This window comes from Alosa alosa, chromosome 15 (genome assembly GCF_017589495.1).
Source record: "Alosa alosa isolate M-15738 ecotype Scorff River chromosome 15, AALO_Geno_1.1, whole genome shotgun sequence".
NCBI classification, from domain to species: domain Eukaryota; kingdom Metazoa; phylum Chordata; class Actinopteri; order Clupeiformes; family Clupeidae; genus Alosa; species Alosa alosa.
Window position 1 is genome coordinate 15,850,581 of NC_063203.1, and position 22,500 is coordinate 15,873,080.

Genomic DNA, 22,500 nt, shown 5'->3' on the forward strand with positions numbered 1-22,500 from the left:
CTTTCCCACTCTTTCTCTCTCCTCTCTTCCCTTCTCTCTTCCACACACACACACACACACACACACACACACACACACAGAATCACTGAGCAAGCCATCATCTCGCCTTAGGTTACTTCAGGCCATTAAAAGGAGAAAAAAAAAGTCAAGTACACAAGCAGTAAAACAACACTAGTGCCAGGTGCTAGACCTTTCACCCACGAAACTGTGCCTCTCTCTCTCCTTTCTCTCTCTCTCTCTGTCATTTTAATAGAGGGTAGCTTTACACGGCTTAACACAAAGAGTCTGCTGTTAAGATGCTAAACACAAATATATGTGTGCTGGCATATGTGGCTTGTCTGTAAGAATTCATTCTTCAGCTCTGAGGAGAAGCAGAGAAAAAAAATGAGGCAAATGCGTCATGTTTTGTCCAGGGGGCTGGTCTGCTGGGCAGCAGAGACAACTCATTAATCTCTCTTTCTCTTTCTCACTCACACTCACAAATTTCTCCCTCTCTTTCTCTCACACGGAGATGGTCATGAATTTGCTGGAACTGGCATGTAATGTATGAGACACTCAAATCTGTAATACAAACCCACCCACACACACAGAAAAAAGGAGAGCGGCAGGAAAGATAGCAATTTGGTAATTGCTCTAGATAGCATGGTTGCTTTAAGTGAAACAGCAACTCTACATTCATTGCCCCTTGATGCGTACTAACCTTTACTTATTCAGATATTTGAATAGCCTCCAGTCTCTCCCCCCTCACTCACTCACTCACTCACTCACTCACTCACTCACTCACTCACTCACTCACTCACTCACTCACTCACTCATTCACTCACTCACTCACTCACTCATTCACTCACTCACTCACTCACTCACTCACTCACTCACTCACTCACTCACTCACTCACTCACTCACTCACTCACTCACTCACTCACTCACTCCTCACTCACTCACTCACTCACTCCTCACTCACTCACTCCTCACTCACTCACTCCTCACTCACTCACTCCTCACTCACTCACTCACTCACTCACTCACTCACTCACTCACTCACTCCTCACTCACTCACTCCTCACTCACTCACTCCTCACTCACTCACTCACTCACTCACTCACTCACTCCTCACTCACTCACTCACTCCTCACTCACTCACTCACTCCTCACTCACTCACTCACTCACTCCTCACTCACTCACTCACTCCTCACTCACTCACTCACTCACTCACTCCTCACTCACTCACTCCTCACTCACTCACTCCTCACTCACTCACTCCTCACTCACTCACTCACTCCTCACTCACTCACTCACTCACTCACTCACTCCTCACTCACTCACTCACTCACTCCTCACTCACTCACTCACTCACTCACTCACTCACTCACTCCTCACTCACTCACTCACTCCTCACTCACTCACTCACTCCTCACTCACTCACTCACTCACTCACTCCTCACTCACTCACTCACTCACTCCTCACTCACTCACTCACTCACTCACTCACTCACTCCTCACTCACTCACTCACTCACTCACTCACTCACTCACTCACTCCTCACTCACTCACTCACTCCTCACTCACTCACTCACTCACTCCTCACTCACTCACTCACTCCTCACTCACTCACTCCTCACTCACTCACTCCTCACTCACTCACTCCTCACTCACTCACTCACTCACTCACTCACTCCTCACTCACTCACTCACTCACTCACTCCTCACTCACTCACTCCTCACTCACTCACTCACTCCTCACTCACTCACTCCTCACTCACTCACTCCTCACTCACTCACTCACTCACTCACTCACTCACTCACTCACTCACTCACTCCTCACTCACTCACTCGCTGTGTATCTCTATTCCAAGATATCTCGACATCACTGAAAATGAGGACTACCCTCAATGACCTTCCGAGAATAAATAAAGGTTGAATAGACTATTATTTTAGTTCTGTCAGTGTTATTCAATGCTGGAGAGATTTAGGAAAGACAAATAGGACCTTAAAAGGGTACTGTAAGCGGAAGCCGCATTAGTGGTTCAGGTTGCATTGGCCAGACAAAGCTCAGACTCATCTCTTCCCACACACAGACTAATGGTCAGATGAGGATGTCCATTTCAATGGAAGGTCTCTGATTGCTCAACACAGCTGAATCACAATGGCCCAGTCAGATTACAGAGCACAGGAGAGTGCCAGATATTGTTCTTTCTATGAGCATATGCTATTAATGATGCCAATGATGCTGAATATTAAACAGACATCTGAAGTATTCCTCAGAAACTATAGCTTGAAGCTAGAGAAAACAAACATAATAGTAAAAGTGGATTTCCATGCCTTCAAGGAGAGTATAACAGAGCAGGGAGGATGTGCCCACAGCAGACTGTCCATGTTTATTGCAGTAGTAATTTACAGGCTGCAGTACCACCTTAATGCTTCAGGGGAGAAAGATTCTTTAGACACATGATACGGGTGATAAATGACAGAAAAAAAAAAGAGAAAGGGGAAGGAGGCTCATTTATCTCTCTCTCTCTCTCTCTCTCTCTCTCTCTCTCTCTCTCCGACCAACCAACGCAGTGCAGCAGCTTAATGTTTCATGCAGCTGATGATTCCAAGTTACTGGTGCGACTGGAATTCATTATGCGGGGAAAGATCTTGTCATTCTCTCCCCTCCTGTGAAACCCATTCCATTCTTCTCCAAAGAGATGCGGTGCAATTATCATTTCTCCCTTCCTCCCCCAACCAACCAACCAGCCAGCCCTGGCTCCTGAATACTAGGAAGAGAAAAGAGGGGGGTGGGGGTGACGAAATGCAAGATTCCATTTGACTCCAGAAGCTGCATGTCAAAATATTGAGATTTTACGCTGCCGATGACAAGGCTCTCTACCAGCCGTGGAATGTGAGTCTGTGCTTGCTAACCGTCACTCTAGGCTGTGGAGAATCAGGGACTACAGGGTTCACAGAGCCTCAGAGCAGGGAAAGAGGGGGGTGGGGTGGGGGTGGGGGGACTGGGACCGGATCAGTCCTACTTACATACACTTTTAAAACAATGGAATCAACAGGCGGTATAAAAAGAAATATTTTCCTGGATTTTCTACTGGATGCTGGGACTGCTGGCAGCAGGATCCGTCCCACTTACACCAACTCACAAAATAATCGACTGGAATAATAAAATGAAAGATTTAATGCACTTTCTGCATGACAGCAGCTACCGGCAAAACTACCCGTAACCAAACTACAGGGGCCATGTCCTCTGGTGATGTGCTTGGGGTGGTTACTGGACGGGTTTCAGTGCGGAGAGGAGGTGAAGGCTCTGGAGATAGAGCTGTTGGCTTGTGTTCCTTACCTGTTGGATCATCTCGCACCACAAGCAGGCCGTTCCGACACACCACCTTCCCCGTGGTCGCGTCCACAAACACCAGCGAGGGGATACTGGTCACCTTGTACTTGTTCCACAGCTTCATCTGCAACAGAGAGAGAGAAAGAGAGAGAGAGAGAGAGAGAGAGAGAGAGAGAGAGAGAGAGAGAGAGAGAGAAAGAGAAAGAGAAAGAGAGAGAGAGAAAGAAAGAGGGGGGGTAGAGTGAGAGGAGGAGGGATGATAGAAGAGGGGGAGGCAGAAAATAAAAGGAAGAGAGAAAAAGAGAAAAGAGGGACATGAGGCCTCTGGGAACACCAAACACAGCATGCAGCGGAGAACAAGGCAAACGGGAACAGTCGCCATAGCGCCACTTATCTCCGCGGCGAACGGAGAATCCTCCGCTCTCACAGACCCGCCTTTCAAGTCCGCTGCCTAAACGGCCATTAGGGGCTGTAGGCGCCGCTATTATTGCGCTCCTGAAAGCCAGAGAAAGTGCCAAATGAGACACCAAACGAGTTTTTGTGAGCGCACGGGCCGCCGCCACCCTGTGATGTGTTAAAAGGGCCTTGAAAATGTGGCGCGTTGAATTAAGCAGCGGCGGCTCGGTCTGGCCCCAGAGGCTGAAATCACACAGCCTCACGGGGTCCGACGATGAGGAAACTTTAAAAGGAGCTGACATCTGAGGAAATTCAAGAGGAGTGCTTTCTCTCGCTTCCCTGCCATCTCCCGAACAAAAGCACATGAAGCGGCAGTGCTAACAAAACAGGAGGGTGGGAGGGGAACTGAATAGGAGGGCATTTAGAAGCTGTGTGTCACATCGTCTCCATAATCGTGCAACTGTAGGTGCCATCGGATTTCCAAGGGCATGGATCACTCTGCTCAGCAAGCGCATGATTAAAAAAGTGGCATGCAGATGAGCACACACACACACACACACACACACACACACACACACACACACACACACACACACAAACTTTGACAGCTATGATGGAAGGAGTTCTGGCACCAGGCTCATAACAGCAAGGCTCCATATAGAAATCAACAGCATGAGACATTAGTATTTGCTGGTGCTGTGTTCCTGTTACTTTAGCTACAGAAGACCACCGTCACTTATCACTGTACTAACTGATCACAAGCCCGAGGATGTGGAATATATGGCTCTGTCTTTATTCCTTGGCCAGTGTCAATGTGTTTTCTGCCAACTGTACAAATATGTATCTGTAGATGCTGCCAATAACAATATATGGAAATGGAAATTGAGTGTCTGTGTGCTGTGGATGAGGAGTGTATGCAAGTAGGGTATAGTCTTCAGAGCCCAGACAACTCCATTACTGTCTATCTGTCCTCTCTCAGACTGATTAACACTCCTGTCTGCACTCTACTCAAAACAATGACATCAGCTGGAATCGGCTTCAGCCCTTAGTGTGTGTTAGGGTGTGTGTGTGTGTGTGTGTGTGTGTGTGTGTGTGTGTGTGTGTGTGTGTGCATGTGATGGGGAATGTACAGTATATCTTCAGTGTTATGTGACCTAGAATGTGTGTATTAGTGTGTGTGTTGGTCTGTCTGTATAATATACGCCTGAATGTATAGTAAGAGCAATACAGGTGTAGGTTATAGTTATATAATTTGCAGATTTTGCAGGTGTGTGTGTGTGTGCACGTTTGTGTGAGTGCATATGCATGTGTGCATGTCTATGTAATGTTTGAAGGCTCAAGAGGCATATGAGTGTAATGTGGTAATGTTCTGCCAGAACATCATTCTTGTGTATGACCTCTGTAGAATGAAGCTTGAGTGAGACCTCCGCTGAGCCAGCTCTTCTTTCTCTGCATCTCCCTCTCCATCTCTCTCTCTCCCTCTCTCTCCCTCTCTCTCCATATCTCTCACTCTCTCTCTTCCTTCCAAGCCCCAGAGGTCCTCCGAGAGTGTGTCTGACAGCAGACAGCAGCAGCTCTGGGCTCTCAGAGCACCAGCGTGAGGAAGCCGCTCCAACAAAAACCTTGAGGTTGGCCATGGTCAACAGCTCGGCCGTTTGCTTCTGTGTTTGCTCTCTCTCCTTCCCTCTCCCTCCCTCTCTCCTCATCCTATCTCTCGTTCTCCCTCCCTCTCCTCACCCTCTCTCTCTCCCCCTCCCTCCTCACCTTCTCTCTCTCCCTCTCTCAGGCCTGAGTGCTCATCATCAGCACCAAGTCTGGAAAACATCTCTTACACTCTGGAAAATTCACTCTGGGCCGTTAGCCGAGGCTGCCTCAAAAAAAGGGGGGAAAACAACTTTTCTCTACTTTTCATCAAGGCACCACTTTGTGATCCTTTGCAAAGGATGTTTGTAATGTGTTGAAGAGGCGTGTGAAGACATCGTGTGGTAGGGAGGAGAGAGGGCTTGAGTGAAATCAATCCTAATATTTCTAGTCCAGTACTTGGACCAACCCTTTCCTGTGGAGATCAATTAAAAGACCATTTGTCTAAATATAGAGAGCAGCTAACTGTAATAGTCTCAGTAGTGAACACTGAATCAGGACCAACTATTTCACAAACTGCTCGTATCCGAATGTCCTAATCAATTCATCTCCCTTGTCTTATTCCAAAAGGCATGTCTCACTGAAAAGAGCGGTCCTTCAATACTCTTTCGGAATAAAGATGATCCATAAAACAGCACGCAATAGCCATGCCCCGTGTATGACCCGTGTCTCAGTGTGTGGAGCTGTCGATGGCGTTGAGCGGCCTGTTGCAGCCCCACCCAGAGCCGTCAGGGCTCTGGAGGCACCCTGCCCCATGCGTCGGCTGCTGGCTGGGCGGAGGGGTAGTAAGGGAGGCCTTGGATCCCAGTCCGCTCGCTTTCCTCGCGGCGGATGATTTAGTGCTGAACCGCGTGTGCGTGTGATCTCCCCGGAGCCGTCTGGCAGCACTTCACAGGGGCACACGGGGGAGTAAATCACTCTGTGTGGAGATGGACGCGCTGAACACGGAGCACGTCTCCTGTTATCACTGATTGCTGGGCTGTAATCACGGATGCTCCATCCCCCCCTCTTAAAACAGCTCCACTGCCTTTCTCGATGCTTTCGCCACTTTCAAAAAAAGTCATGGTGATTTGCAGGTGGCCAGCCAACACTAACGTCCTCCTGGATGTCAAGACGCCAAAGTGAGGCCACGAGATGTTTGGGAGGTGTGGAGATATCTCTCTACCCACTTCACCGAGCCGGCAGCTCAATCATTTCACGAGCTCTCAAAAGGGTCTTATGCGCTTAAGTAAAATTGTGTCTATGTTTGCTCAATCTCTAAGAAAAATGTCCATCACTCATGAATCTCTGGAGCAAAAGAAATTCCCACCACCACCACCACCAGAAAAGCTCCCTCCAGTACATGGGAAAGAGCCAAGCAAGAATGTGAAGCCATATTGGTCAATGTAATCATTCCCATGCTCCATCTCCACACACACACACACACACACACACACACACACACACACACACACACACACACACACACACACACACACACAGCTGCTTGCAGTCATCCGACGGCAACAGACAGCAGCACTTTGGCCTCCGTCAGCAGACACGTCCTAGATTCTATTTTAATGGAGCTTTTAATGAATACAAATAAGGCCCAGACACCAGAGGGTATTACTTTGATTAGGGCTTCAACACTCCAGCAAAAACAAAAGTCAGGGGAGACTTTCAGAGAAGACTTTCCAGCTCACTGATTCTTCTTCTCCTTCTTTTCTCTCTCTCTCTCTCACTCTCACTTTCCCGCCACACCACACGTTAGCTCTCTGGAGTCCGGGTTTGTCTCATCGCCGGCCGGAGAGGAGTGCCAATATCCCCCCTCTGGGAGTCAGTTAACGGTCCAGAGTGGAGTCAGGCCAGAAAATCCATACTAACAATCCATTAGCTTCTCTCCTCCCACACACACACACACACAATACAAACATGCACAAACACACACACACACACACACACACAAACACAAAGATGTTTAGATGTAGATTCATGTGCTTCAAATTGGATTTGACAAAATTGTGGTTGTGGTAATAGAAAGGAAAAGGGCAAACTATGCCAACATCACATGCCCACAAGACATGATGTGGGTGGGAGATGGAGAGAGAGTGAGAAAGAGGGAGAGCAAGGAGGGATGGAGAGAGGTTATCTTGGACAAATTCAAAGAGGCACTAGAGGTCAGAAGTTGTGACGTTTCTGCCTCTTTGTCAGGTTACACACACACACACACACACACACCATGTACCGAACTGTGTTGGTGAACGTGAAGTATAACTGAATCACTGCTTATACTGTTCACAGTTCGGGAAACAGCCGTGAGGAGAAGCTGCACATAAAGCTCACTGACACAGAGATAATGAAGCAGTGTTCCCTGTGTTCCTTGTGCCTCGCTGTGCTAGTGTAGATTCTGCGCTATCAAAAGAGAGGGGGAAAAATCCATCTTTGATGAAGATTTCCAGCCAATCCTGTTACTCACACTCCCCCGACTCCAGTGCGTCTGTGGAATGCCCAGTCAAACCCTCGGCAGCCGCCAACTCCAGGCCACAGCAGAACCGGATCGGGGCCAGCTCTGGGCAGGAGTCAACTGCCCTTCGCGCTAAGGTCCTGGCCCTGTTGTCGTCCCTTTGACCGCAGAGCGGAGGGCCCTGCTGAGCGATCTCAAGTGGAAGAGATTCCTGCAGTCAGTGGCCCATTCAGCGCTCATTGTTCCTGCCCCGACTCCCCGACAGATCCGCTTTCACCCACCACCACCCCAGCCCCCCTCCACCCCCCCGGGCCCACCAGACCTCTGCCAAAGCACTAGCGAAGACAAACACACACACTCACACGCAGTCAGCCACAGCCCTGATTTCACAACGACACGTCATTCACAAAGAGGGCTGCGAGGCCTACAAAAGAGCGCGTGTAACATGGTTCTGCTGGCAAGGAAGAAGCGCTCGCGTTCCCTTTCAACACGAAGATGAAAACAGCACAGTGACTATTTTTGGCCATCACCAAAAGGAAGCGCTTGTTCAAAGACACACAGATATTCGCCCCAAGCACAGAGAGAACGCAAGCACTCCTATGAAGCATTCCTGTAGCAGGTCTCTTGTTTTACGCTGAGTCTTCATTTTTTCTGGAAGTTTCCGCATCAACTCTAATTTGCAGATAGCTTTGGGAGGTTTCTCATATAATGCCAGCCACATATTTAAATCATGCATATGTAAACCTCATTCTGCTTTCATTCAAACTGCAATCACAACATCTTCACAAGCCTATCTGGCTCCGTTCCAAACATGGATGTGGATCTAACGAGATCGCTTACCAGTCAGTAATAATGCCCCACCGACAACAGCTAAATTCACGACAGAGTGATTTACTGCCACAGTGAATGTGCACTGATTGGTACAGTGCATGGCTCTATAAAGCCAATAATACGTTCCATATTTTTTAAAAGAGCACAGTCTGCTTGGAAAGGAAACCCAGTCGTATGTCTCAGTTTGAAGTGATTTTACACTTTAAGCTAAGACATACGTCTCATGCCGAGTTGTAAACTGGGGTGGGGGGATGGCCTCCTATACAGCTTTGGAGAGCAGCTCAACCTCATTTTACAACGGGGGGTTGGAAAAGCTTGGTTTCCCCTCTATAAAAAACGCTTGTTTGGTGGAACGTCACATTAAAGCCATGTCATGTCCGATGACTTTGACGAGAGGCAAAGACAAGAGTCGTCCTGGCTCCAGCGAGACTCAGAGAGAGATGAGGAGACCAGACTCCAGTGATCTCACTGCTGGACCTGAGGGGGGAAGGTGGCTTTGTGTGTGTGTGTGTATGTGTGTGTGTGTGTGTGATGCGGGGAGTCGGGTCATGGGGTTCTGAAGGGTCAGGTCTTGGGTCAGTTGTGCTCACCCAGGCCTTCATCTTTTACAGGAGCCCTTTATAGAGTAGGCCCCGCGGGTAGCCTGAGGTGGGCCCGTAAAGATGGACAGCAGAGCCACCAGGGTAGCAGCCTGGCCCTGAACTGGACAACAGACAAACTGGCGATTTAACGTTACGCTACACTTCAGAGACAACAGGAATCCGTCTACAAGCAAACACTAACACATTATTCTTGCATCTGATTATGTTTGCACACCTGTATGTGGTTAGAGAGGATATAAAGGAGGAGGCTTAGCCAACTCTGGCCTTCATATCGCCTATAAGGAAACCAAACCTCTCGTGGGAATGACATGAAGTAAAACATGAGGCACTTTTGGATGACATCCCACCCCTCCTCACTAGAGAGGTCCACCACGTGTGTGTGTGCTTGTGTGTATGTGAGTGTATGTGTCTGTAAGTAAGTGCATCTGTCTGTGTGACTGTGTTTGTGTGTGTGTGTGTGTGAGATGGGGAATGTACAGTATATCTTCAGTGTTATGAGACCTAGAATGTGTGTATTAGTGTGTGTGTGTTGGTCTGTATGTATAATATAGGCCTGAATATAGTAACAGCAATACAGGTGAAGGTTATAGTTATATAGTTTGCAGATTTTGCAGGTGTGACTGTGTGTATGTGTTTGATGAAATCCCACCCACCCTCACTGGAGAATTCCCTGACATGTACCTGTCTGCACGTGTGTGTGTGTGTGTGTGTGTGTGAGTGTGAGTGTGAAAGAGAAAAAGCGAGTCAGAGAGAGAGAGTGTGTGTGTGTGTGTGTGTGTGTGTGTGAAACCATCTCATCCAAGCTTTTCTTGATGAGTGTTGCAGGTCTCCCGTTCAGATGCCCCTCAAAAACGTCCCAGACGGCGCCTCGCATCTCTGACCCGCATTACGGAGAGTAATTGAACGTGCGGGACAGTGCGTTCCTGTGCCTGAGCCGCTCGCACTCCGCTATCTCTGCAAGCCCCCACTATTCTCCCACACTCACACCGCTATTGCCAGATCATATTTATCCGCTAAAATATTCATTGGCCCAAACTGCTTGGCAGAGGAGTCCTCGCATGCACCGATATGCAGACTAAATTGCTTTTCGATAGACAGGGGCCCGTTTCTATGGCAACCTATCCCCGTCAGGACATGTCACGGAGTGGCAAGCGCATTGTGGGCTTTTAGTTAATGATTCAGTAATTCAGCGATAAAAGTAGCTGACCAGAGAAGGAACAGAAAGAAAGAAAGAAAGAAAGAAAGAAAGAAAGAAAGAAAGAAAGAAAGAAAGAAAGAAAGAAAGAAAGAAAGAAAGAAAGAAAGAAAGAAAGAGTGTGAAAAGGAAGAAAAAGAGAGAGGTTGCAAAATGTTCCGCAAGCTTTAAGTCCCACCATACAAAAGCGCCTTTCCCAAGGCAGGCCCATTAATCCAAAATGGTGGGCTCTCTCAGGACTGGGCTCTGCTCTGCTGTGCGGGATGTTTCACTTTCCTTCTTTAGCAATAGAATGAGAAATGAAGTGAGGGGGGATTGTAAGCGAGTTAAAAAGCAGGCCTGGATTGAAATATGTGCAGTATTGTCTCGCCCCGAACCCAGCCTGCATGTGGGCCTCCGCACTTGGAGGGGTGAAAGGTTGCTTCGGCAGGGGGTGCATTCTTCACTCCGGCTACCCCCACCCACTGACAGCGGGTTGCAGTCCCTCTCCCGTCAGCCTGCATGGCAACAATGTTGCACGCCGCTGGGCTGGTTTACATAAAGGACCAGACGGGGCTCATTCAGTCCACACATTAACTCAGCCCGACTCACATTCAATAGCTGCGCAGCCTCGTCATCGCTGGCTTTGTCACCCCACATTAGGGGGACTAGGCCAGGGACGAGAGATGGGGTGTGTGTGTGTGTGTGTATGTGTGTGTGTGGAGGGGGAGGGGGGGGCGGCCTACCATAAACCCACACGAAACCAAAACAGGCCTCTCCTCTCTTCTCCCACGTCCTACTCAATGTTCTGCATGATGTGCAAGCATAAACCGTTCCTCCCACATTTCTGCTTCATCTCTGCACACTGAATATTTTCAAACTTAAAATAAAAAAAATAAAAAAAACCTACTTAGCATAGCTCTATGCTAAACTCCGACCAGGGATGAGAGATGGGGTGTGTGTGTGTGTGTGGGGGGGGCTCTATGCTAAACTCAGAGCCGTCACGGCGTGGCACACAGTGCTGGAGTGTGGGCGGCGTGAAACTGCGAGCTCGAGTTGAGTGAGTGAGTGAGTGAGTGAGTGAGCCCAGTGGCTGGGCTGTGCGGAGGGGAGGACCAGGTGAGGGAGTGGAGCGTTTTGCAGTCCACCTCCAGGGTCCTGCGGCCTCTCCGGCGTCTAGCGTGTGGAGACCTGCCACCTGGTCCGAATGCTGCCAGAGCTGGCACTGGCGCTGGACTGGGGCTGAGGGCTGCCAGGGAAAAGCCGGCCATCTCAGATTGGCATCGCACGCTCATGACGGCGGTGGCGGCAGCCTTGCTTGGGGATGGGAGGAGCGAGTACCCCCCTCCCCCAGACACACACACACACACACACACACACACTTTATGGCGCCTGCCAAAGCCAATTCATATCACAGTCCTTCATGCGCAAAGGTAATCCAATACAGTATGAAGTGGTTCCTGGCAAAGCAGCTGAAAGTAAGCCCCCCCATCTTTCCCTGCAGACAAAAGCACTCAACCAAACAGCACACATCAAACCCATACCACTCATAAGCACATTCTTAAGACATATTTGGTGGTGGTGGCAGTGCTGCTGCTGCTGCTGTTGTTGTTGTTATGTTCTGCCTTACTGTGTTCATTGCACACTGCAAAAAATAATTACAGGTCAAGCATGTTTGGTGTGTGTGTGTGTGTGTGTGTGTGTGTGTGTGTGTGTGTGTGTGTGTGTGTGTGTGTGTGTGTGTGTGAGAGAGAGAGTTGTTGATGTGCATACGGTTGAAAAGTCTTTTAAAAGGAAACTACGGCTTAAGGAGTCTAGGGGCTGTCTGTGGGGATGGTGGAGTGGGGGGCACATCTGCCGACTACGTGCCCCCCTCTCCTGACCTGGTGTTGACCCCGCCTTTCTTCCCAGCCTGTGGGGAGGTGGCATCTGCTTGCCCCCGTGTCACAGATCTCCTCCCGCTGCATCCGTATTTGATGGCTAATAAACACCGTCTTTCAAAAACACCCCAGCGCTTTTAGATTCCACAAGACATCCGTGTACGCCAGTGTTTCTATGTGTGTGTGTGTGTGTGTGTGTGTGTGTGTGTGTGTGTGTGTGTGTGTGTGTAGTGATACAATCTCTTGTCGGGGTGACATTATCACGCATTCCCATCAGTGTTTTCTTGACAGCTGTGGATTGATTAGTTAATGCCTTCGAGGCAGAGCAGTGAAATGGAGTTCCTCCAAGTTGTGTGGAAATTAACATTCTCAACATTCTCCAGAGAACAAAACACCAATGGCTGCTCACTAATAGACCATTAACCATAGCAAATTATCTTGGCAACAAGGATATTAAAGAATGGGAAAAGTGTGGAGACCATCCAGCATTTCTAATGGCAGATTTCCATGGCAACTATGCCACCTCCATTACAAGGTGGTGGCTCCACAGCCCTGAAATGAAAAACCCTAAACCGACACCGAGTAGCCATCCATCTTGGCCGGAGTGAATCTCAGCTCTTTTTTAGTGTCTGTAATCCCTGGGGTTTGGGGTTGTAAAGCATGTGTGTTGTCATGGAATCCCCAGGGCAACACTGCGACGGCCCTCGTAAATCTCCATTGCACCCCTGGGGAGGAGGAGAGGGGGGGGTTGACTTCTTCATAAACCTGAATGGCACAACAACAGGCAGAGAGGAGCATGGCCATGTGGTGTTTCATCTCAGCATGACTGGGGTTACACACACACACACACACACACACACACACACACACACACACACACACGCACACACACACGCACACACACACAGAGTCTGTTTTGGTCATCTGAACCTGACGCATGACTGTTGTCTCAGGCGCTGCCATGGCTCTTCTAAAGCTCATATATTCAGCTGGACGTGTGAGTGAAGCGGAGGTGAAGTTTCTCCTCTCTGCGGCTCTCATCTTAATACACTGGCGAGCCGGCATCCTCCTCTCATTAAAGAGCACATCTGTTTCAGCTGCCGCTGCTGCCGCTGTCGGCTCTGCTTCTGATTTTACATCTACAACCACCCCCCTTCACAAACACACATACACACACACACACACACACCAACCAACCATGAGCCATGCTAGCTGCCCCCCAATCTTCTCGTTCACATCGCTCAGATCGGCTTTGACGCAACAATATGCTATTAAATCAGATAAGAACGGATTGGCTGGCTTGTAGAGCTGCTTACGGGCACAGCTTCTCACAGCAGCTGTGGCTTTAAGACCTCACAACACACACACACACACAGACACATACACACTCGCGCACACACACACACACACACCAAAATCCCTGACTCACTGGCCCCATTTCTCTCAGCCCCTTTAGAAAATAACCACATTAAGAGGGAGAAGAAGAAAAGTACTGAAATTAAAAAGGAGAATCAAACAGGCTGCAGTGAACTTGATTTCTTCAAGAGCGGGAGATTTATATGTGTTAGTGGCTTCCTCATTAAACATAGGGAGTAGTTGGGAAGTGTGTGTGTGTGTGTGTGTGTGTGTGTGTGTGTGTGTGTGTGTGTGTGTGTGTGTGTGTACTGGTTAGAGGGAGAAGCCCACTAACAGCTGAGAAGCAGACTCCTCGGGGTCACCGCCCCTCACCAGTCGACTAGCTGACTGACATGACGTGTATGGCCACAGCCAATGGCCTTGCACTCCTGCCCAAGAGAACCACGGCCTTGAAAGCAGCTCCTTCCATCTGTCTGTCAGTGACCTCTTATCCAGCCCCCTTTCTTCAAGCTCCCTCCAACAAAAACGTTACTGGGAAGATCCTTTACATAAACACCAGTATTACACTTCAAAGACCTCCCATCTTGTAAGACTGTCAGCCCTCTCTCTCGGTCTCTCTCTCTCTCAACGTGTAAAGAGAGGGGGATGAGGAAGAGAAAGAGAGAGAGAGATGGATGGATGGAATGAGTAAAGAGAGAGTGCAAGTATGGGAGCTTTGACCACTGCTGGCAGGAGGGGCCACTGTGTGGAGTATTTACATTCCCAGTGGTGGCACAAGACCTCTGTCACTTAAGCAGTCCAAACATCAAAGATGGATTGCACACCAAGGGTGCCCGGCACCACAATCAGGCCAGCGCAGACATGAGGTCTTCCACAGGGGTCAGAGATCACAGGTCAACGGTCGCACGCCTGCAGTAAGCCCAGACATCCGCCTGCTTCCTCTTATGGCTCTCAGTGGCTTAAGGATATTATTGCACCGATACCTGAAAAGCCTTGCACAAGAAGACAACTGTACAAGTAACATGAGTGTGGATAGATTCAAAAAAGGTCCTTGTAAACTTCAGAAATAACCTCCAGGCACCAAATGGCCGATTTTCTGGACAGTGCTTTTACTCGGAGAGGCTTGATTGGAGGCTTGAGGTTGAATGGCCAATGAATTTTGAAGAGAAAGAAAGAAAGAAAGAAAGAAAGAAAGAAAGAAAGAAAGAAAGAAAGACACACACACACACACACACACACACACACACACTCTGTCTCTCTTTCCAAGCATCATCCCCCTCTAATGTTCTTTCATAAGTCCTCAGTTGACTCGCTGGCCTCATTCACAGTAAATCAACCTCTGGTCTCAGTTCATAGGAGCAGCCCAACGTTTCCCTACCACTGCAATGATTCTGCAATGATTCCCTTTGGCAAAGCATCATGTTCTCGGACACGGCTAACTTCCCCGCTCTGATTCTGGGCTATGACATCAGAACTGTTACCGTGTAGTGGATCACAGGCATGCCATTTGATATGGACCTCCAGGGAGGAAAAGGCTCTGTTTTCCCTTTGTCCTGTGGATTTGAATAAGTTGCTGACTTTGTTAAGGTGAGGGAGTATTAATACCATGGTAAAATGTGATCCGGCTGGGTAATTATGCCTCCCTCAGAGCCAGCCAATCAGCACTGGTGCTGACAGAAACATTCTCTTTAAATAAATAAATAAATAAAAAAGAGAGACATGGAACAGTATTAACAGAGAACAAGATGTGCTTTTGTCAGAAACCGGTGCGTTTGCACGCACCTTATTGATTTTCATCGGAGCTTGAACTCACTTCTCTCCACCTTTCTTTCTTTCTCTCTCAGTAACTCTCGCTTCATCGCTCTCGCTCTCTGCATTGTTTCAATGAAAACGCAGAGGCGGATAAACACTGCTCAAAGCCCCGTGGCTTCCATGTTCCTGTCTGGCAGTGCCAAAGATTCCCGTCCTCTCCTGCCTGCAGAAGAGGAGCCTTGTTCGGGGGGAGAAAGCTGAGACTCTGTGTTGCAGCAGCTGGAGCCGCTCCAGCAAGCATCTCCACGTAGGGCCAGTGCTACAGGAAACTTATGCCCAACCGGAGCCAAAAGGCAGGGGTAAAGAAGAGCACAGCTCGAGCACAGGCAAACTCCATTTACTCAGCTTGTACATAAATTATAACCCTTGATTGGTTGAATGGCATGCCCCCCTAGCTAAACACACTGAAAGCCCAGTATGGAAGATGTGGGTGATGATGTGAAGATGTATTTAGACTTTGTATAATTGCTGTAAGGTATGTGTGACTGCTGTTTTGTGCCATTAGGAAAAACAAAATATGTGGGATGGAGCGGTGGAAAGTTTTTGCAGACATGCTGTTTCTATACAAGAGCAATCAGCGAAACCGTAATTAAAGTTTTCCATGGCTCAAGTGCTTGGGGAAAAAAACAAGTGAGAGACGCAGCCATCATGTCAGCCGAGCACCGACATATTACCACCAAAATGACTGAGCACGAGTTACAAATCATGACAAAAAAAGACCACAAGTACACATCACGAACACACAACTAGACATTAAAATGGGAAGAAAAACTAGTGGAGATTATGTGGTGACCCTTTAATTTTCACAAAATGGGTTTATATTATAGGGTGCAGCTCCTGATTGATTTTTATTAATAGTAATCCCCTTACCCAGTTAGCCACATTTCACCTAAAACTTCACACACTGTAGCGTGGACAATATTATTATCAATGGACTCTGCCAGCCAGGCAAACAGTCCGCCCTCCTCTTAAAGAGAGGAATGTGAGTGTCAAACAAAGGCTCACACACAGCGGCGAGGTACGCGCTCTGTCAGCGGAGACGCGCTGGAATGCGCTGCGGCTTTATGCGTTTTATAAATAACCGGCAGGAACGGGGCCAGACACAAAAGGCAGCGCTGTTTCGTAGCGGGGCCTGGCGCTCTCTCCCCCGACACCCCCGCGGCCCACTCCGCCACGCTCTCTCCTGGGGACGACGACGGCACTTCTCAGCCTGCCTCCGCCGGAACCCTCCCCTGCACCGCAACATTCCCAACACAAACACACACACGCTCAACGCCAAGGCATGGGGAAAAAAAAAAAAATCAGCTTGCTCTGAGGTGTAACACTGCCATGATGTGTGCAGACCTCGTGAGCCATGGGCTTTCAGTGCAGCTGTGTGAGCTCAGCTACAGCTAGAGAGAGACAAAAAAAAGAGGTTAATGAGAAACCCTGGGGTTTAAGCATGACTGCGTGGAGCTCCACTTTGTAAAAAAAAAAAAAAAAGGAAGGAAAAAAAGACAGATGACGTCCTAAATCACCCTCTACTTTGCCCACAAGGGCACTCACAGCCATAGAGCGCCATAGTGAGCTGTAGCACTGCAAATGGAAACCAGCACAGCTAAACTCACTGCAGCAGCAGCAGCAGCAGCAGCAGTGACAGCAGCAGCTAACACCAGCCTGCAGACAACATACTGCCACGCTTCTCCCAGCTGGCCCACATGGGCATGAAAAGCAATCTGCATCGCCACATTACAGGGCCAATGCAACACACTCACACACACACACATGAATCTAACGCCCTCCCTAAGCACTGACATACACCCACACCCACGTCTGCACACACATACAATGAATAGAGGGCGGGGGGACATAGAGAACATCCCATCTAGCTGAAGCCGAAGGGGCGAATCAGCCCAGCCGCTATTAGATACACTTCCACCGCCTCCATCTCTTCTCGGCAGTGTGTAATTTCAGGGAGGTGGAGAGAGACAGGCAGAGCGTGTTGTGTGCTGGTTAGCCCAGTGAACATGGAGAACACAATGGCCAGTGACACTGCATTCAGCTTGGGGGGTGCTTGCTCAGCCTCTCCAGGAGGAACAGGCTGTGGTGGGCAGGGTGGGGAGGGTGTGGGGGATTGATGAGAATTCATCTACAGTTCCATGTGGCGATGGCAAATTTGGGTTGTGATGCTGGATTGACAAAATGGCCGGTCTTCATGTTAATAGGACAAAAAATAAAAACAGGACAATAATTCTTACACTGCAGCATCTGCAGTATCAGGGAGCTGAATACCCCATACCAATCATACAATATTAAAATGGAAACCAATATATCTTTTGTCCTAAATGATTTAAAATCATTAAATCATGCCTGTAATAGCAGCCTACTCATTTTTCCCAGACAGTCTGAATGTTAATCCTTTCTGAGAGAACAAAAGCATATTATTAAGGTTCACAATTAATATTACATCACATACTACAACCTGCGGTGAATAAAATAATTAGCCTAATCATAACCACGCCACAAAACCCCACACAAGCATGTCTCCTAGGAAAGGCCTTTACCAGCAGAGGAAGCAGGAAGGGAAGGAGCTACCATAGACACCGAGGCCCCGTTCACATCAAGCGGATCTAATTAAATACTGTTCCACATTAACAGGATTGAGTGAACTTACCATTTCCTGCTGGCTTTCCCCGGCTTTTGAGTGGCAGTCCGACTAATGCTCGTGAGCAGCCTCGCCACGTAATGTTTCCCTGAATACACACGTTTCCGCCAGACACGAGCGAAACTGACATCGGAACACAAGACTGGCCCGGCTCCACATTGTTGCTACAGGTTGCGGAGCATGTTGAGGTGGAGGCTGCATCACTCAAACAATAGCCATAGGGGAAGGGGCAAGGAGGAGGTCATTGCAAATTAACTTGTTTTAGGAGTGTAGATATTCACCTGCTCAGGAGTCTGCAACCGGAGAATAGGCCTGTGTGAAATGGATATTTCTACACTCTTTTTTTTTCATGAGAGGGATTTGTGTAGAACAAGTGGAGGCAAATCCTTGTTTTCAAAGCATTCTAAATCCATCAAAAGACAACTGCCCAGTGCACGCAAACACACAGCTTAATACAAACCCAGCGTGAAGTGTTGCTGAAACCATAGCGCGACAGGGCTAACACGCCCGCTGTGACGCCTGGGCCTGGTTCCATCATGCCAGGCAGGGGTGCCAGCTGGACACAGCCACCCTCACCACCTCCCTGCCAATGGTCAACCAGCCAGCCGAATGGTGAGTTACCACACAGGTACCGCAAACATTTAAAAATCTCAACCACATTTGAAATATTCAACTTTTTATTTTAATACCTATTATTCCTGTGATTCCTTGATATCACTGTAATAAATTCATCATATGATTTTAGGCTGATAAAAACCAATGCAATCCTTTTGTTTTGTTTGGATAACTGCTTTAGTTTACAAAGTTAGAGTTAGCAGAGTTATGCAGACGCAGACTCAGTGTTCTAGGAAGATCTGGGAAGGCAGCGGACTTGCTCCTGCAATCACTTAAGAAGGTATACAAAACCAAAGTTGAGTGAACTTCTGATTCTTTGTTATGGGTTTGCACAAGACAAACTACATCCTGACAATTCATTCCACGCAAAGCAGAAAAGAGGAAAAAACAATGACACATAACAGAGTTCAGGACCCAGGCTATAACGTCTGCTCTAACTCAGCTTTTGTTTACATCCGAACTCAAGCTCAGCGGCGGAGGGTTGTCAGAGATGTTCAACATCCCTTTCCTGTGCATTGGACTCGTGGTGTGCGGATTGAAGTTTTGGCCAGATTACTACTGATAAATAATATTTACACATCCAAAAATACAGACTCCAAACACGCTCCAGATAGTTACTTCTGCTATTAATCTTTTTGTATCATGTATACCCCAGACTACAGCAATCCTAATGAATGCACAAGAATTAGCCACCGATACAAGCAGCAGTACCAAACTGACATAGTGATTTTACCCTGTTAAATTATACTCCAAATACAGAGAGAAAATAGCATTGCAAAATGTGAATGTATAAGATGTGAACTATAGCAGTGAATCAACTGAATAAGACTGTGGAAAGTCTATAGAATAGCAGTTGCTTCAGTCTCAGAGTCCCACGGGAACAGGCTGATCTCTTGTGAATGCCTGCTGTCAATCATCTTGGGCCATTCCACAAATCTCCAATTCATGCGTCGCCCTTCGCAGACTTAGTGCGCCAATGGAATCAGGGGGTAGTTGGGTATCAGAACGTCTGAGGAGGGTTTCCTCCTTTGTTTGCTTGATAGGCAACAGCAGAGAGACTGTTTTTGTCTCTTGTGTACCCCAGTAAACCTGTCTGGGTGGTCCGACTCGAATTGGGCCAATGTCAGATTGGATGTCAGTCCCTGAGACCCTGACACATACCTCTTTACCTTTTCTTATCCTGTTTACCCGACGCAAAACAGCCTGTGTGTCATTCTCTTCTATTAACTTTGCCAGAAGAACATGAATGAACTGGGTTGGACTGCAGATTCTGGAAATGAATCAAATTAATCACGTTACATAAATCACCAAACAAACACAAAAGGCACGAATGTGCTGAAACACCATGAAAGTCCCAAGTGTATTTACTTGGCCGGATTGAATCTTTAGCTCATCTGGAAGTTTTCCTTGAGCAAAGATGTTTCAGTCCTGCTGGCTTACTGCCATTCACTGTTGCTCACATACTAAACTCACATTCTCACTAAATGTATTATCCATTACCAATGTATTATCTACTTTTCTCTTCTATAGGGAAATATCTTTGACAACAGCTCTAATACATAATTTCATTTACTGCAAGACACTCATTTGCGCCGGCTCAGTTGAAGGTGAAGGAATAACAGCTATGGTTTCAGTTTATTTTAGCTCAACTCTCGTGGCAAAATGCTACCCTTCTCTCAGCAAGACATTCAGTGCTAAGCCCTCTCATTTTGCAGAGGGCCTGTGGCCTGAAGAGCAAACCACAGGATTTCCTTTGTGTTCTGTGGCATCAGTGGGCCCGTAAACATCTCTTTCGCTCACAGGACCCCCAAGCCAAATATTCATTCTGACCATACCAAGCTGGTCATCAAGTTCATCTGTGGCTAAGGGCCTCATATGCCACCAGAATGACACTTCAAAGGGGTGTGAAAAGTCCACATTGTTGTCCTCTGTTAGAATGATGGTGTTACATCAAACACAAACACCAGGAAGACAAGCACTGGATTAAGTTCTAATGACCACCTCTGGGAGGAGGATGCCTGTGAAAGGTGAAAAGTATATAAAAAAAAAAAATCACCACTATTTCAACTAAGAACTGCAGTTTCTTTATGAGAGACGTGTGTAGTTTTAAAAACACTCTGGCTGTATCCTCTTCCCTGTCTCTCATTCCACCCTCCAGATTCGGCATGCTGCCTATAACACACTTGAAGAAGACTACCAAATGCATCTTTAAAGTTTTACTTTACTTCTTTATTTTATTGGCAGTTCAAGTGATCAGCCCCGTAAATCTCCATCCTAGTAATCTGTCCATTTGGGAAAGTAAACCATGGCTGCAGCAAGAAGATATATTTGGATGATACTAGTGCATTTCCTCTCCACATCTTTTTCAGTACAGCTCAGCAAGCCTCTGACCCATTTAGAGTTGTAATTACTCATTATGGCTCCACGCGGGGCAGTAACGGCACTTGGTCCCCGATGTTGCCTTGCATGTTTAGGGGCCTTGTTGCCATCAAACTCCAGCAGCCCTTGCAGCGGAGCAGAAACAGCGACTGGCAATAAAACTTTAATTTCCTCCTCGGCCAATCAGCCGCTCCCTCTGCTCTCCCTCATAAAGCCCTCATTTCGGGCCTGACACCAAACCCCCCACCACCACCAAATCCCCGCAGCTGATGACAAAAATCAGAGTGCTGTCTGCTGCACTCTCATTGTCTCAGGTTCAGAGTGGAGGCTCTTGAAACTGCACCAGAGTGAACTAAGCAAGAGTGAGCAAGCTCTTTTAAGGAGACAGCATTAGCCTCTACAAAGGACCAAAGTATAAAACTAAGTTAGGCTTGTAATGAGGATGGATGGATCTAAGTGCACGCCAGTGAAGTGGCCTGACATCACCTGACATTACTTTGACCCCTTAAACTTGTAAAGAACATACCATAGAAACCAGGCGGAATTCCCACAAATGAGAAACAAATAATGCGGACTCGGAGAGGTTTGGCTATACGTGACATGGAGAGGGGGACAGTGTTGCATAGCCTGCAGGCTTGTTGAGCAAGTATGTGTTCAGAGGCAGAACACAGAGCATTCATAAAACCTATCATTTACAATACTATTAAATTGAGGGGTGGATCAAGGGAACAGCTGTGGGATATTTGCTTTTTGTCGAGCAGGATTTATTTTGTTACTATTCTGCAATGATTTTACAATATGCAAACATTTATGGTGGTAAACTATGCTGCCGACACAGAGAAGGCCCAAGGTTTTGGGGTGAGCCTAAATGGCGCCCAGTGAGACAATAGACAGCGCAATATGTTATATCTCCAATCATAACGTCTGAATAACCTATGAAAAACATAATGGAAAATCTGCACAACCATACTGTTTTCTCAAACAGAAAGTCCCTTTCCCTACACTCTGCACATCCCCATCAACACATGATCAGTGAAAGAAATGTCATTTGTTGTTGATTTGATTAATTCCAAATAGCTCTGCTTAATTGCTACAGTGCTGGGCCGCATTAAGCCACTAGCAAGAGGTACCGCAATCTTCAGTAGGGATAAAAATAAGAGACTGAAATCCTACACTTGTATCCTGAAGCCTGCTACTTGGCTAATTATTTAACTGGCCTCCGACTCTCACTGGCAGCCTGGGGCAAAGCCTGGGAGTGTTCGCCAGGTTAGCGTGTACACAGCATATTTTACAGGAGTGCGAGAGGGAGGGCTTGAGGAATTTATTTATTATTTCGCAGCATCGAACAGACTATTTGGAGTGTCGACTTGTTTGGTTTATACAGCTATGACTGGGTAAACAAG

General features: G+C 47.6%; 1 protein-coding gene across 1 annotated transcript in view; it reads right to left on the reverse strand.

Annotated features, from left to right (window-relative positions):
- nxn (nucleoredoxin) overlaps positions 1-22,500 on the reverse strand; it is a 55,238-nt gene that overhangs the window by 10,969 nt on the left and 21,769 nt on the right. The window contains exon 2 of the mRNA XM_048265222.1: positions 3,176-3,448. Coding sequence (XP_048121179.1) covers positions 3,176-3,448 — 273 coding nt within the window. The remainder of the gene's footprint in view (positions 1-3,175; positions 3,449-22,500) is intronic.